The sequence below is a fragment of the Kogia breviceps genome, chromosome 18, assembly GCF_026419965.1.
Source record: "Kogia breviceps isolate mKogBre1 chromosome 18, mKogBre1 haplotype 1, whole genome shotgun sequence".
NCBI lineage: Eukaryota > Metazoa > Chordata > Mammalia > Artiodactyla > Physeteridae > Kogia > Kogia breviceps.
The window spans coordinates 53,811,698-53,827,653 of record NC_081327.1 but is presented as its reverse complement, the minus strand read 5'-3'; the positions used below and the strand labels follow the sequence as shown (position 1 = coordinate 53,827,653).

Genomic DNA, 15,956 nt, shown 5'->3' with positions numbered 1-15,956 from the left:
TGTGTGCACGTGAGCGTGTCAACTCTAGCGTGTGCGGGGCTCAACGGGAGGGGCGCGTGAAGGCTGCTCGCCCGCCGGGTCCTGCGTGTGAGGGAGCGGCCGGGCAGGCCGGCAGGGGGCCTTGTCCACACGGCGGGGGGGGGCAGCTGAGCGGGGGCTCCATCCCAGGCCAGCACACCGCGCCCTGTTCAGTCCACGCGCGGCTGCCCTTGCACTCCTAGCGCTGTGGTCTCTGCCTGGAGCTTTATGCGGATTTGGGGTCTTCCCGGTGTCTGGAGGCCCAAGTTGTGCACGCTTTCCTATCCTGCACTCAGACCCCGGGCAGGGTGGGTACAGGCTGGTCCTGCTGCCCCACAGATCCCTGAGCCCCGGAGGCCGTGGGCTCCCCCACGCGCCAGGGCAACACGTTCTGTTAACAGGACAGCAGGTCCTGGTTGGATGACGCCTCAGTGCTGGGCCCCACGCTCAGCCCCTTCACCCCTTTCTCTCCCCGCGATGCTGGGATATTTCCATCCCAAAGACGAGGAGGCAGAAACCAACCCACAGGCAGGTGGCGAGTAGGGCCGAGCTGGGGCTCAACTCTGGCCAACCGGACGTGGGGCCCCAGGCTTACCCCACCTCCCGGCCCCACGTTGCTGGTTAGACACAGTTGGGGACCATCCCTTTTGTCAGCAGAGTACCCTCCGCTGGTTCAGCCTGTGGTGTGACTGGGCCCGTGTACTCTGCCACTGAGGGGCCCAGTTGGACCCCACTGAGAGAGGGAGAGTGTGCACGGGTGATGGGTCAGAGCTCAGCCGGTGCCAGGGACCCGGGAGTCTGTGCGGAGCTTGGTCCCATTTCACAGATGGGAAAACTGAGGCCAAGACGGCTAGAGAGGACTGAGTAGTAGTTTTCTAGGGCTGCTTGTGGCTTAAATCAACAGAAATGTCTTTCCTCCCAGTTCTGGAGGCCAGAAGTCCAAACTCATGGTGTAAGCAGGGCCACACCGCCTCTGCAAGCTCTTGGGGGGATTCTGTTCTGTGCTATTTCCTGCTTCTGGCAGCTCCAGGTGGTCCTTGGCTTGTGGCCGCATCACTCCCATCCCTGCTTCTGTCCTCAAACAGCCTCTCCCTGTGCCTGTCTCTCAAGTCTCCGCTTCTCTCCTATGAGGACACCTGTCATTGGGCTTAGGGCCCCACCCTCATCCACGGTCATCTCATCTCCAGATCAATAACTTCATCACATCCACAAAGACCCTATTTCCAAATGAGGTCGTGTTCACAGGTTCCAGGTGGATGTGAATTTGGGGGACCACCATTCAGCCCAGTAGGGATGCTCTTATGTCACAGCAGCCGTGAACTTGGGGTCCGCTTTGCGGCCTCTCTTTCCCCTTCGTCCAGCCACGTGGAGCCCAAGCTCGGTCTTCCCACAGTGGCAGGCCTGGCAGGGCTCCCTTCTGGGTTGAGAAGCATTTTTCTGGGCATCTCTAAAGCTGACTTGGGCTTAGCTCCAGCCTCGGTTGCCTGGGGGCCCCCTACGTGGTTCTTTCCCTGTAGCGCCCTTTTAAGTCTTGCTGCTTCTGTGTGGTGCCTCCGTCCCAGTTCACAGCAGCTGTTTACTGACGAGCCTTCAAGATATTTTTAATCCTAGCGCTGCTCTAGGGCTTTCTGATCCATCAAAGCTGCTCCGAGGAGCCAGCGGCCCCGTCACGTTCACCTCTCTCCCCGCTTTCAGGCAGGCGGGTGTTTATGGCACTGAGCTGCCGCTGTGCCACGCTGCGTAACTGGAGATGGTCTTTCCATGACAACGGATCCTTGTAGCCTTTGTTAACGGGCCAGAAATAGCCCTGTCATTTCGTGGGCATCTTATTATCGTGGCTCTTGCTTCACTGTCTGCACCGTCTCTCCTGGTTACGTTATGAAGCCTGTGGACGTGGTCTCGTGGCTCTGTCCCCTCCTCCGTGGCCCCCCAGCCTCTGTCCCCATCTGTGTGACCTAGGTCTTTCTTCTCCTTCCTCACTTTCGGGGGCGTCAACCCCCTAAAGAAAAGAAGCGGAAGAGAAGGGAGTTTGAAACTAGCGTCTCCCTCCCCCCATTTCTTTGTCTTTGATAAAATATTGGGAAGGAACGAGGTTATGAAACAACAGATTGGGTGAGAGGTTTTTTTTGCTTTTTCAGTTGCATGGGTACTTTATTTCCTGTTGTCTCAGGTACCCATCCCTACAGGTAAGGGAGGGTACCCTGAATTTTTTCCAAATTGGTGACCCTACTAGGCTTCACGTCATAAGTTTTCTACATGTGTTTGGCTCGTCTGTGCAAATCTCCAGAAAAGCGCGTGTTGACGTGAGTTTGTTGACTTGGCAGGTGCTTCCTGGAGGCCTGGGGGGTGGTCTCCGTGCTCATCGGCACCTTCATCTTCGGGCAGAGCACCGTGGCGGCTGTCATGGAGCTGCTCTGAGGGGCGGCCCGCGCCCGAGCAGGATGGGGGTCTCCACGGCTGCCCTGGTCCGGCTGCCGGCGTCCAGCCGTGAGACCGATGTTATTTCGTCATAAAGATGCTGGAGAAACTGATACGTTCTGCCTTCCCGGGCTGCTCATTTGGGCTTCTACTGGTTCCCAGGGTTTCTGGTGCAGTGGTGAGGAGGTTCTTAGTGTCCTGGGCCTGCCCTGCAAATGACCACAGACTGGGGGCTTCTGGCAACAGCTGTGCATTCTCTCAGTCTGGAGGCTGGAAGTCTGAGATCAAGGTGTGGGCTGGGCTGGCACCCTCCCTCTGCAGGCTCTCGCGGGGGGTCCCTCCTGCCTCTTCCAGCTTCTGCTGGTTGCTGGCCATCCTTGGCTCGTGGCTGCACGCCTCAATTTCTGCCGCCTCCCTCACGTGGCCGTCTTCCCTATGTGTCTGTCTAAATTTCCCTCTTATAGGGCTCACCCTAATTCAGTATGACTTCATCTTAATTACTTAATTGGGATCTGCAACTATCCTATTTCCAAGTAAGGTCACATTCACAGTTTGCAGAGGTTAGGGCTTAAACGGTGTCCCCCAGAAAAATAAGTTAAACCCATAACTGGGAGGCAGGTGCTGAGGCCCAGAGAGCCCTGCTTTAGGGTGCTGGGATCAGAGACACGAGGCAAGGGCATTGCTCGGTGGGTGAGAGCCCAGAGGGCACTTGGGATGGCGTCCGCTGGGGATGGCAGTGCCCCGGCACGGGGGGGTGCCCAAGGAGATGCATGCCCCAAGCTGGCCACACAGCCTGTGCTTGGCCCCGCTCCAGTGTGGGGGGAGGATCCGAGGGGAGCCCCCCACCCCTTCCACTGGCTGGGCCTGAAGAGCCTGGAGGCCAAGTGCGCTGTCTGCTCCCTGGTCCCCTCCCGACCCCGGGGTGAGGAACCACGCCTGCAGCTGCGGCGGAGGGGGAGAGATCTGCCCACGGCCGGGGAGGAGACGAGGACGGGGCCAGGGGCTCCCATGTCGCTGTGCCCGGCGCTGACCGTGCCCGGGGCCCGGCAACCCCTGGATGGATGTTGCTGGATTCAGGCCGCTCTTCCTCTGCCCTGGGACATCTGCCAGGAGCCAGCAGTGCCAGAGCCTGCACGGGCTGACGTCCTTTAGACGCCTCCCTCCAGGTAGGCAGCAGCTGGGCCTTGTTATCTCGTGTCGTGTGTGCGTGAGGCTGGTGGTGATAGAACCGTCTTAGAGTTTGGTTTTTTCCAGTTTATCCACTTGTATTAAATTTCTTGTTTGAGATGTAATTCACATACCACGTAGTCCAGCCTTTTAAAGTGTACAGTTGGGCGAGCATTAGATGTAGAGCGGTGCAGCCATCACCAATATCCAATTCCAGTGCATGTTTATCGCCCCCAAAGGAACCCGGGACCCGTTAGCCTTGACTCCCTATTCCTCCCTCTCTCCAGTTCCCCGTAACCATGGATCCGCTTTCTGTCTCTAGGGATTCGCCCGTTCTGGACATTCCACGTGAATGGACGCGTACAATACGTGGCCTTTTGTGTCTGGTTCCTTTGACTTAGCGTAATGTTTTCAAACTCGCCCATTTTCCAGGTGAGGCAACCGAGGCTTGGGAAACTCAAGGCCGCCTGTCCCGTGAGGTGCAGAGTTGAGTTGGGTTGGGACTGATTTGGGGTTAAATTCCATCGTCCATTTTCTTTCCACTCCTAGGAGTGGCCAAGGGGGGGGTGGGAACTAGTTGACCCAGGGGGCGGGGATGGGGCCCCTGCCCCCCAGTGCCCTGGCTGTTGGCGGACTCTGACCCAGTGAGGGGGACACAGGACCCTTGTCCAAGCGCTCTCTGACCAGCCCCACCACGACCTGCCACAGCCTCCAGTAGCCACGCCGTCCGCCTGGGCAAGGGCCTCAGAACCGGCACATGTGCTGGGCGAATTGATGTCCTGGAGCATTTATCACCCCAGAGCTGCCAGTGGGTTTGGATGGTCAGAGACGTATCATGTACACCCTGTGTGCTTGGCACTGTGCTGCTGCCCAGGAAGGCTGGGCAGTGACAGGACCCTTCGTGGAGGGTCCTGGGTAAGAACAAAGCATGGCGGGTAAGGGTCGTGCCAAAAAGAGAGGCAGTGTATGAAGTGGCTTTGGAGTGGGATTACTGGTTGTGAACACTGTCTGCCGTTTGCTTTCTCAAGATTTGGAAAGCGCATGAACCTCCTCTAAGAATCAGTTTCCCCACCAGCAAAACAGAGCAGCCTTACTGCGTATGAGGCAATGTGGGCTTGCTGTGCGAGAACCAAAGGTGATCGTGTACTTCCAGCAGCTGGTGGGGGACCTAAGCAATGGTAGTTTTATTTCCAGAAAAGCCAGGTTGGGAGTATTAGGAGGCGAGCGCTGAGCTTCCTGGCAGCTAAGGGAAAAAGGGAAATACGAGAACCCTAGGGCTTACTTATGCCAAAGCCCGAAGCACGTCAGGGAGGTGGTGGCCTGGCACTAATGCTAAGAGATGAGGGTGGGGCTCTTGCAGGGCTGACAGGTATCACCCCTGGGTACGATCGCTTCCATCTCTCCGACAGGTAGACGGGATTCTCAGGGGACTGAGGCTCAGATCAGCCACGATCACGCAAGGATGTGATGCCAAGAAGTGCAGGCTGGGATGCCGCCCTCTGCTGTCTGAGCTCATGAGGCAGGTATGATCCTCTCCTGGACTGACCTGCTCCAGCCCCGAGCGCCTCCCCCTGGTTTGGGGTAGCAGCTGGAGGAGAGAGGGGCTCAAGCGGCGTGCTTGAGATCAGGGTGGTAGCGCAGGGCTCTGGGTCTGGAACATCTGAGCTGACTCTGCCTGCCACTTACCGGCTCTGTCACCTTGGCTAGGCCCCCTCCCTGCCCTTAACAGCCCTTGTCCTCAGGTTGCCGACCCAGGAAAACCTCCGTGAGCGCTATTCTTAGCCTCGGTGTCCTTCCTGGGCCCTGGTCAGCACCTCCTCCTTTCCTGCTTCCTCTGGCCCTTGGTTTCCATCCTCTTTGTTCTCCTCTAAAGCGACACTGAGGGCAGCCCCTCCCTCCCAGCACAGCCACGGGGATGAGCCGAGATAGACCCCCAGAGCCTGGCCTGCCCAGGCCCCACGATCCCGGTCAGCGGTGGTGGGTGTGCTTGAGTGCAGAGACCCTCCTGTCTCGAGTGACAGCTGTGAATGTGGCCCAGAAACGTTCTGCAGTCGAGGTGACTCGTTCTCCTGCTTTGAGCAGCACGGGCTACAGGGCGTCCGAGGGTCCTGGGGAAGTGCCCCTAGGTGCCCCTAGGTGATGCACAGGGACAGCAGCCCAGGACCTGAGCGGTTGCCTGTGTCGCACACAGGACGGCGGCCACTTGCCTCCCGTGGAAGGCTTGGGTTTTGGACGGGACACGGCGAGGAACACAGATGCTGAACATCTGTTGGAGCACGTGAGTTGTGCTGTCTTTAAAAATGAGATTCACGTAACATAAAATTAACCATTTTGAAGTGCACACCTCGGGGGCATCGGCTGCCTCCACGCTGTCACACACGCGCCTCCTCCATCGCTTCCCAAACGCCTTCCTGAGCAGTCAGTCCCCCAGCAGCCCCTCGTCTACTTCCCATTTCTATAGATTTAACTCTCGCAGACGTGTCGTATGCATGGGATCGTACCCACGGGGCCTCCTGGGACCGGCTTCTTTCACTCGGCATAGGGTTTGTCAGGGTCGCCCAGGGTGTGGCCTGGGTCAGGACTTCATTCCTTGTTATGGCTGAAGCGTGGTCCACCACATGGATAGAGCTGGGTTTGTCCGTTCGTCCACTGACGGGCATTTGTGATGTTTCTACCTTCTGGCTCTTGTGAATAAGCTGCTGTGAACGTATGGGCACAAGTGCTTGCTTGCGTAAATGCTTCAATTTTTCTGGGCCTAGTATATACCCAGGAGGGGAATTTCTCGGTCACGTGGTACTTCCATCTTTTAACTGTTGGGGGAACCTGACTGGGATCTGACCAGTCTTAAGCCGGAGCTGTTCCTCTGCGCCCGTCTCTGCTCCGGGCGAGGTGGTGAGAGCACAGCATTGGGGGCAGACAGCTGCTCCGCCAGCTGCTGTGGGTTTGGAGGAAGCAGTGCCACTTGTGTGTGATCTCTGGTGAGCTGCCTGCCTTGCTGTGTCTCGGTTTCCCTACCTGCGGATCCCAGGATGACACAGGAAGCAGCGACGGCGCCTGCCAAGTGCCTCGCGCTGGAGTGTCAAGTAAGTGGAGGCTCTTAGCCCGTTTCGGGGTGATGTTTGTTCTCTTCAGAGCCTGTCCACCCACTCAGCATCTGAGGCGGCGCTAAGCGCTCGTGGGTGCAGTCAGCGCCAGGCCTACAAGAGGGGAGAGCTGGGGCCCAGGGTCACGGGCCCAGAGAGCGGGCTTCCTCAGTTGCGCTTCCAAGAGCCTCCACCCCCTGAGAATTTCATTTTTAAAACAGCTAAGCTGCCTGGCACGGTAGCAGCGTCAGGGTGGGGTGAGGTGACGCTGCCAGCAGGACCTCCTACAGCCGCCTTCTCGTGAGCCAGGCAGTTCCTAATCTCCAATGGAGGGCTCTTCTCCCCCCTTCACAGATGAGAAAACAGGGGCTGCGAGAGGCTGAGTGTAAGGTCAGGCGGATGTTCAGTTGGGATGTTATGTTCAGCTGGGATGTGAATCTGCATTTTATGCTTCCAACGAGCCCCCGTGGTTTCACTGGGCACCGTGGCCCAGTTCCAGGCCCTTTCTCTCTCTCCTCCTTCCCCGGCTCCCCAGCTCTCAGCAGCCCCTGGCAGCTGCCTCCCTACCTGCCGTCCTTTCCATCCTGCTTTAGGAAAGGGACGCATGTCTCTCTTCTTGTCCCTTGCAACTTTTGTGTATTATGTCTCTCCTGCAACACGGCCAGGGAAATAGGAAGTTACAGAGGTTCCAGCATCGGACTTGAAAGAACCTTTAAGTCTAGGGTCTTCTGTCTTGGAACAGCACCTTTATGGGTGTGCAGTCGAGGACTGACTGTGTCCAGGGAGGTCTGGCTTTTGCCCTCCGCTCTCAGGAGGTGAGGAACCTCTAGGACCTTGCAAAGTCCTGACACGTGTATCTTTGTTTACCTGGGGCCGCTTGGGATCAGCTTGATGTCCACAGGGGCTGGAGGCTAAGGTCAGCCAGAGCCGACCCCAGTGCAAACTCTGAAGGTGAGCTTCACTGGTTGGCAGTTGCCTAGGCGTAATGAATGTCACAGGGCGGCTCTGGGAGACCCAGGTGCTGTCTGCACGTGTCACGGGGAAGGGGCAGCCCTAAGCTTGGTCTCTCTGGGACCCTCCGCCAGGCTGAGTTCAGTCGCTATGCTTTGGGTGCCCTAATCCGTAACCACGAGTAGAATGGCTCGGCTGGGTTCTGAGAGGCCCAGTGAATTACCGAGCCCAGGGTGGGCGCGAGGACCCCCGAACTTTGCCATGGGCATGAACTTTGTCAAGATACATACCTCAGAGTCCTCACTTACACGTGACAGGTAAGAAAGCTGAGGTTTCATGGCTCAGAAGGGGCCCCGAGCACGCTGACAGCTCCACTCGCCGGCTGTCATCAGCTAGAGAACAAACACGCAGCCGTCCCCAACGCGAGTTTATTTGGTGCCTGTGCCGGGCGGCTGTTTGCCTAGCAGGGCACTGGCTCCATGGGGTCTACTGCGGCCTGGGGGGCGCTACAGGGTCCCAGGTCCTACCGGGTGGACGAGTGGCAACCAGGAGGTGAGAGAAGCGAGGGGCGAGCCCGGCCGCGGACGGGGGGGCTGCTGAGGTGTGGCCATCGCTGGGGGCGGGGGGCTGCTCCCCGTCACTCACGGCTGCCCGCTGGCTTCAGCAGGGCCCGGCGGCTGCGATGCTTCTCTGTCCACAGCGAGGGGACGGGCGGGGGGGGGGCGGGCGGTGCCGGGGCAGGGGTTTGCCTTCACTTCAAACAGCAGGAAAAGACCTTCTTTGGGGGCAGTATATGGAAAAGACAGCTCGTATAGCACAGTTTCTAGAAGGGAGTGGACGTCCTTCCGCAGAGGCAGCAGGCAGGGGGCTCAGGCGCGGCCCAGGGTGCACCAGGCAGCTGGAGAGGAGGGAGGGAGACGCGTCAGGGGGCGGAGGCTGCTGCGGGCCCCCCCTCTCCTTAGGGCCAAGGCCTGCAGGCCGGCGCCAACTGTGTGCCAGGGGCCGCGCCCTCCGAAGGGCACACAGGTGCTGGGCCTGGGGGCAGATCACATGCGCAGGGAGGAAGGGGGCCTGGCTGGGAACGCAGGGGGGTGTCCCGCAGTGAGGCCTGCCGCGTGCTGGGCTCAGGGCCGCGGCCTTGTCTCGGACCCCCTCTGGAGGAGCACCTCCGGGAGGACCGCACTTCCTGGCAGCTAAGGGAACAGCACCGAGGGGTGTCCCCCCCCCGCTGTAGCTGGTGCAGGCCCTCCTCCCCACTACCTGGCACGGAGATCCGGGAGAGGGCCTCGGGCTGGCTCAGCGTGTCCACCTTGACGTGCCGGAACGCCTTGCACACAGGGCTCTGCAGGTGCCTGCAAACCAGGGGGCCGCCCGTGAGCTCTCGGGGCCGGCGGCAGGGGGGGGCCACACACCACGCAGCCGAGCTCAGGGCTCACAGCCATGGGGGGGAGGTAGGCCCGCGGTAGATGCCCGGCCTGGCTCTTGCCTCCCCATGAGCAACCTTCACTGAGAGAACTTTCTGGATTTTTAGCCTTGGGCAGCAGTTTTGAAACAGGAGCAACTCGGGCCTCTGCTCCCAGGGCTGGCCAGGAACCCGGAGTCAGGGCCCCGCAGAGCACGGTGAGGGGGCTCAAGCTCCAGCCTGAGAAACGCCACCTCCGAGGGGACTGAGGCCCGGCAGAGGCCGCTGGAAGCCCGACTCATCACCCTCCCTACCAAGAAGCCTCTGGGACAAGGAACGGGCTGGGAAGGGGGCAGGTTCCCCCCCCCCCATGTCCCAGTGACCTCGGCCCCGGCCGAGGGCTGAAACTAGAGAAGGTGCAGGGCCAGACCTACATGTTCCACTTCTCCTCCGTCTCCCAGAACTCGTAGACCACGAAGGTGACGCCGTCCGCCAGCCTCACGGCAGCGATGCTGCAAGAGGAGAGACCGGACTCAGTGGGGGCCCGGGGCTGCCCGCCTGCCTGCTCCCCGCTGGGGTGCACACAGGGCCTCCCCTGGGCCCGGCTTGGGCCCGGCTCCGGGCTGCCCGAAGACCCGGGAAGCGTGAGGCTGGCAGAAGCCGCTCTCGTCACACGCTCCCTTTCTGATCAGGCCCCCGAACCCTCCAGGACCAGCCCCCTAGTCTGCTCCGCTGCGTGCACCTCTCTACCCTCTCGAGCACGCCCAGGCCTGGCCCGGTCCAGGGGCCAGCACGGCTGCTGAAGGAATGACGGTGAAACGTCGTTGTGGAAAAGGCTTTCTAGTCATTGGAAAACCCCCCCTTTAAAACTAAAAGCATCTTCCCCCCGCCGTCCTTCATAATCATTCTTTCATTTACTCCTTCAAAGTAGGAGAGTCAGGCGTGGCCCGCCTCCCCGAGCTGCCGGCCCTGTGTGCGCAGCGGCGTCCTGCCCCCTTGCAAATGCAATGGGGGCGGAAGCAGAAGGCCTCCCAGGGAGGGCACGAGGCCACCCCCTCGGCCACCCTCCCGGTTCCTTCTCCTTTCCCCACACGCTCAGTAGCACAGAACCCCACGCCTCCGTGGCTCCGGGTGTCACCCGCAGGCCCAGCACTCCCCGGCTCTCCCCCCTTGTACATCGGCACCTCGAATGGCAGCTAGAATTTACCATGGCCCAAAAGGCCCGTGCGACTCCCCGCACCCACGCACCTGACCTCCTGCGGCTTCTCCAGCTCAGCCTGGGGCCCCGTCCTCCATCAAGTTCCTGAAGCTGAAGAATCTCAGACTCCGCCTGGTCTCCTCTTTCTACAGCCCCCCACCCCACCCCGGCCACGGTGGGGTGGGGGTCCAGGCAACCCAGCTGGGGACCCACATCGTGCCAAGGCCAGGGCCTCTCTAGGTGACGGCAGGGCTGCTCCCTGGCCGCCAGCTGCATGCCTCGTGCCACCCCTTCTTACACAAGGGAGGCAAGACTGAGTCTCGCTCCTGCCTAAGCCTCTCTCCCCCATGGTCCCTGGTACGAGCAGGGCCTGCCTGGCCATCTGACCCACCGGCCCCTGGGTCACTGTCGAGCGACACCAGCTGCTTGCTTTCTCTGAAACACGGCACCCTCACTGCCACGCCGGGTCTGGGCACCAGCCTGTGCTGGGCCTCAGATTCTGCGGGGGGGGGGCGGGGGGGGGCTGCTCATCACTCAGCCTCAGCGCACGTGCAGCCCCTCCGCAAAGCCCCCCGTTCGCTGGCCTGCACAGCGCCCGCTGCCAACCGGCATCATCTTCCTTCACCTGCCCTCCCCGCCCCCTAGAATTAACGCGCAGCAAGAACGGCAACCTGAGTCACGCTGTCCCCCAGGCCCGGCCCACGTGCTGCACCGCGAAGCAGGGGGGGGGGGGACATGTGCTCTTGCGGTAGGAAGAAAGCCACCGGGGAGGGAGAGACTCGAGTCACGGGGCCTGCAGCTGCTGTCCGCTGGGCACCGACGGACGGGCCACAGGCGGGAGACAGAGCCCGGCAGCTTGTGCCAACAGCCCTCTGGGACCACCCCCAGCAAGGATGCAGGCCTCGGCAGCGGGGACCAGAGGGTGAGGCCCCCGGGGGGCAGCCACCGCTGCAAGGGGGCTGGGTGCCAGGCACTGGCCTGCATTCTCCACGGTCATTATTCCACTGACGCCTCCAACCCCACCAGGGACCGGACCCGGTCCCTGGTCCCACTCTACAGATGAGTAAGCTGAGGTCCGCGAGATGAAGTCACTCGGCACGTTTGTGCAGCAAGGAAGAGCCCGAGCTAGGACCTGAACCCAGCTCTTGTAACCACCCCGCTAGGGGGCTGCCCGGGGGTCCGGTGTGTTCTCAGGGGTGAGGCCGGTCCTGCCCTGTGCCTCCACCCCAGGCAGAGCTCCCGGCCACCGCCCCGCCCCGCGGCTTACTCACTGGAAGCAGTTCCTGGCTCCGGCGGTGCCCCTCAGGTACTGACGCAGGGAGTCCAGGAACTCGGCCAGCTGCTCAGGGCACACGGCCATCTCCTGCCGGACCAGCTGCAGATGCTCCGGGGACACAGGACCAGTGAGCCACCCTGCGGGCTCCCTGGCAGCCCACTCCCCCCGGGACCCCGCCCAGCCCAGGAGCCCCCAGGACAGGACAACTTCAGAATAAAACCGACCCCCTCCCCCTGCCTCCCCACCACACACACACTTTTCAATCTTACACGTGGAAAGTGGTGAAAAATGAGCTAAACTTAAGAAGCCAAATGCAGGAAGTAGTCCCACAAGTGCTGAAAAAACAGGGACTTTTTTCAAGAGGCTCTAGAGAGACTGGGAGCTGCCTGCAAGGCTTCGGGTTCAGGACACAAAATGAGTGACCAGCAAAATTGTTTCTGATTCAATCAGCATTTTGATGTCACTGTCCTGCTGATCCCGTTGCTCCAGGCCCAACTGATCACAGCTCTGGAGCCTCTAAGAACGCTCCTGGGAGGGGAGGGTGGCCAAGTGCTGGGGCTGCATCTCCCCTTGTGGTGGTCCCAGGGTGGAGGTGTCAGGGACACTGAGGCACCTGCATCTCGAGGCCTGGCTCAGGCAGAGAGGGGGCCACAGGAGAGGGGGTTCTCACCATATTGGTGCCTTCTTCATCCGAGAGATGCTGCTGGAGGTCAAACCAAAGGGTCTGCAACAACAAAGCACGAAGAGATGCTGGAGACAGAGGCCACCTCTGCTAGGGAGGCTTCCAGGACCACCGCAGTGACACCCAAGCACGCAGGGCCACCGAAGAGCTCCAGCCCCTCCACCCCACGGTTCCAGAGGCTCTGGAGTCCCCGAGCGGGTGGGAGATCCCAGGGCCAGGCCTCTCTGGGCAGGGCTCAGCCCACCCTCCAGGCACAGTGCTGGCTCAAGAGAAGAGCCGGGAAGCCAGGCTGGAAGGCCAACCTCCGGAACTGGCACAGATCCCTTCTGGCCGTGGCATCTAGGGGGCACTGGAGCCGCAGAGGCCAAGAATGCCAACTGCAGAGAACACGCAGGAGGCTCCACTGGGCTGAACCCAGTCACGACGACAGCCTTGCTGGCAACAGGTTCCCCGACGACTTACACGTCGCCCCCAGTCACGGCCCCTGGCGCCTCATGACCATAACAGCCTGAAGGAGGTGGTCTGTGCTCGCTGGCCTTCCACCGACCCTGGGGGCTACGCCTTCTAGGCACCCCAATAAAGGCCACGTCTGTGCCCATGCCTGTCCATCCTCCGCGAGGACAGCCCGCGTCCCTGGCGCAGTCTGCACCCAGCTCTTTCTTCTCTACACAAGCCCGTGAGTGAGGCACATGAGCCGACTTCTAAGGAAAACAGAGCGGCCATGACCTGCACAGTCACCACCTGGACATTCTTCATAATGTTGGAACAAAGGGCCCCATAAATTACACAGCCGGTGCCAGAGAGGGTACTGACTTTCCGGGGACATAGGGTGTGGATGTAGGCGTTTGTACGTGGCCAAGGTCTGCCTGGCAGGGCAAGTCTCTTTCCATGGTTTTAAAACCGTGTAGGTGGGCCCCTGGAGAGCAGGGGCTGCAACTGGTTCCCTAGGTTTCTCCTGGCCAGCTGGGCCCCGCGGCAGTGAGGATGAGGTAAAGATGAGGGGAGGTGGGAGAGTGGCGGCAGCACCCACGTCTGCGCGCCCCCCCCCCCCCCCTCCCTGCCTCGCCGTCCCAGCGTTCCAGGAGCCCAGGCACAGCTAGGAGCGCTCAGGTTCGCCCTTGGAGGGCGGGGCCCAGAGCAGGTCCCGGATTGGCCCCTGCTCGCAGCTCGGGCCAATCAGAGGCCGGGAAGAGGGCCCCGCCCCGTCTCCAGGACGCCCAGGTGCTCCTTGGTTTCCAGCCAGCCGGTTGTTAAGGCGACCAGAGCGCTAAAAATAAGCTTCAAAGAGCCTCCCCCTGGGGGCGCCCGCAGAGTTGTTATGACAACCGGGCCTCAGGGTCCCCGCCGAGCCTTTCCCACCGCTCCCACCCAGCAGCCGGCTTTAGCGGGGGGGGGGGGGGGGGGGGGGGGGGGGGGCTGGGGGATCCCACCTGGGGGAATCCCACCCCAGCCTCAGACCTGCAAGTGGGATGGCCGCCTCCTCCCCCGGACTCCAAGTCTCCGCCTCACCTCCTCCTCGGGAGCCCCACCCACTGCCCTCACGAATCCCTCACAACTAACCCACAAACCCATCAAAACACTATTTTTCTTTTGACCTTTTGCAAGATATAAAAAAATTCAGAGAAGAAGGAAAAATGTTAACTTGCCACTGCAACCCTACAGCCTGGAGATGCCTGCTATCTTGGTTTATGTTGATATACAGGTATGGTATGTGTATAGGTTCTAGCATCAGAATGTCTAATAATAACTACTAAATAACATTGCTAATATTAAAGGCTAACTAAGCAGCAGGCTCTGTGCTAAGCCATTAAGACATCATTTTATCTAATCCTCACAATGACCCTGTGAGAGCTGCCATTCTGATTATTTTCTCTGTGGTTAGACGACCACTCTGAGGCTCAGAGAGGGTAAGTCACTGGCCCAAGGTCACACAGCTGTTAAGGGGTATAGCCAGGATTCAAATACAGGCAGTCTGATACTGGAGCCTGTTGGTAAACCTTAAGGCAAATTATTTTCTTTCTTCCAACGAATGGTCATCATTATGGGCTGAACTGTGTTCCCCCCAAATTCATATGTTGAAGTCCCAATCCCCAGTACTGCAAAACATGACTATATTTGGAAACAGGACCTTTGAATAGGTGATTAAGTTAGAATAAGGTCACATGGGTGGGCTCTAATCCAATATGACTGGTGTCCTTATAAGAAGAGATCAGGACACAGACACACAGACACAGGGAGAAGACGGCCGTCTACACGCCAACGAGAGAGGCCTCAGAAGAAACCAGCCCCGCCAACATCCTGATTTTAGATTTCTAGCCTTGATCTGTGAGAGAATAAATGCCGGGGTTTAAGCCCCAGTTCTGGCAGCCCTGCAAAGCTAACAAAATCGTATCCTGAGTGCCTACCGAGCCATGAAATGTTCTCCGAAAACACGATTCCATAAAGGCTGTGCCACTTTCCATCACTTGTGCATGTGTCATATCACATTTAAAAGACTTCACGCTGCCGGTCATTCTAATCTCTCCCGGGACGTCACCATCCCCCACCCACCACCCACCTTGCTGGGTCTAGGCTACCACCTGCCCAGACCACGCCGCCTCCTTAACGCCTCCTTGAAGCTCTGTCCCCTTGCTGCCCGTGACCCTGCCGGCTACTTTCTGCTCCTTGACATGCCCCTCCTGGCTGCCCGCCCACCCTCCCCAGCTGCTTCTCTCCTCCGGTCCCACACAACGGACATGTGCCTGGCGTCTACCCTTACTCAGCACTCCACCTGGGGAATGTCCTTTCCAAGGCTTCCCGACTTCTGTCTTGAGCTCTGGCCTCACTGCACCCCCTAGGGGCTGGGTGGGTGGAGGATGGATGCAGGGACAGAGGTGAGGGCTCGGTGGGCTCACCTTGCTCTCCAGCCGTCCTATCAGCCCCGCCAACCTGCTGATCTGGGCTTCCAGGCCCTCCTCCTTGGAGTCTGAGGTGACTGGGAAAGAGGAAGAGAGATGCTGATTGGGGGGGCAGGGCCAGGCCTAAGGTGGGGGGAGCTCCCGGTCCTGCCCCGGGGCTGAGACCTGCCCCCAGCCCTCCCAGGCTCGGTCCCCATGGGAGGCCCAGGCCCCATGCGGACCGCTCTCAGAATTCCCCCCAGGACCCGCCAGCCAGTGCCCCCCAGTCTGGGCCACTGCTCTCTCACCAAGCGGGAAGCTCTTCCCTTGCTCCACGGCCGTGAGCGTGTGGTTGTGGGCGTAGAGGGGAGTGGAGCTCCCGGACCAGGTCTCCACCACGCTGTGGCTCGGTTTGCTGTGGTCCTGTCTGCAGAGAAGTGGGGAGACACACACTAGGAGGGGGGCTGCAGGGCCCTGGCCACTTGGGGCAGTTTCGACAAACATTAAGCACCAACTGGGGGCTGAAACGTGCACAGAATTCACTCGGTGGAGCCCCGTCCGGGTGAAGTGAACATCGTGGCCTTTGTTTTACAGAGGGGGACACCAGGCCCACCGGCCAAGGCCACGCTGCAAGCGGGGCCGGGTTGGATTCTGAACTCACATCCTTTCCAGGAACCCAGACCCTGTTCCCGGGAGGTTTAGTTCCAGGGCCGGGCAAGGCTGAGTCGGGCCCCCAGCCTCCCCGCAGCCCACAGCTGCCCCTCTCCCCTGCCCTGCCGGCCTTGCTGGGGGCCGATTCAGCGTTCACTGTCCTCTGGGGTGGGGGCCTGGGTTGGCTAACAAGCCCCCCATCCAAAAAAGGAAGCCCTAAGACGCAGTCGAGAG

The 15,956-nt window shown here is 60.2% G+C and overlaps 2 protein-coding genes across 8 annotated transcripts in view; one reads left to right on the top strand and one right to left on the bottom strand.

The window, feature by feature from the left end:
- The window catches only part of SLC38A8 (solute carrier family 38 member 8), a 40,955-nt gene extending 30,937 nt beyond the window's left edge, over nucleotides 1-10,018 (top strand). Inside the window, exons 11-15 of one of the 4 annotated variants that reach the window (XR_010837812.1) lie at nucleotides 2,343-3,602; nucleotides 3,926-4,035; nucleotides 5,013-5,126; nucleotides 5,795-5,881; nucleotides 9,169-10,018. Coding sequence is in view for 1 of the 4 variants with exons in the window: in XM_059045514.2 (XP_058901497.1) it covers nucleotides 2,343-2,436 (94 nt within the window). In the remaining 3 variants the exon portion in view is untranslated. Of the gene's footprint in view, nucleotides 1-2,342; nucleotides 3,626-3,925; nucleotides 4,036-5,012; nucleotides 5,127-5,794; nucleotides 5,882-9,168 lie in introns of those variants that run through there. The other 3 variants (XR_010837813.1, XR_010837814.1, XM_059045514.2) reach the window with 3 other exon arrangements.
- NECAB2 (N-terminal EF-hand calcium binding protein 2) overlaps nucleotides 8,052-15,956 on the bottom strand; it is a 40,362-nt gene continuing 32,457 nt past the window's right edge. For 3 of the 4 annotated variants that reach the window (XM_067019651.1, XM_067019652.1, XM_067019649.1), the window contains 7 exons: nucleotides 15,380-15,498; nucleotides 15,090-15,169; nucleotides 12,184-12,237; nucleotides 11,509-11,621; nucleotides 9,474-9,551; nucleotides 8,898-8,989; nucleotides 8,052-8,535 (listed from right to left, as the gene is read on the bottom strand). In XM_067019651.1, coding sequence (XP_066875752.1) covers nucleotides 8,507-8,535; nucleotides 8,898-8,989; nucleotides 9,474-9,551; nucleotides 11,509-11,621; nucleotides 12,184-12,237; nucleotides 15,090-15,169; nucleotides 15,380-15,498 — 565 coding nt within the window. In that variant the 3' untranslated portion in view covers nucleotides 8,052-8,506. The remainder of the gene's footprint in view (nucleotides 8,536-8,897; nucleotides 8,990-9,473; nucleotides 9,552-11,508; nucleotides 11,622-12,183; nucleotides 12,238-15,089; nucleotides 15,170-15,379; nucleotides 15,499-15,956) is intronic. The other variant, XM_067019650.1, reaches the window with a different exon arrangement.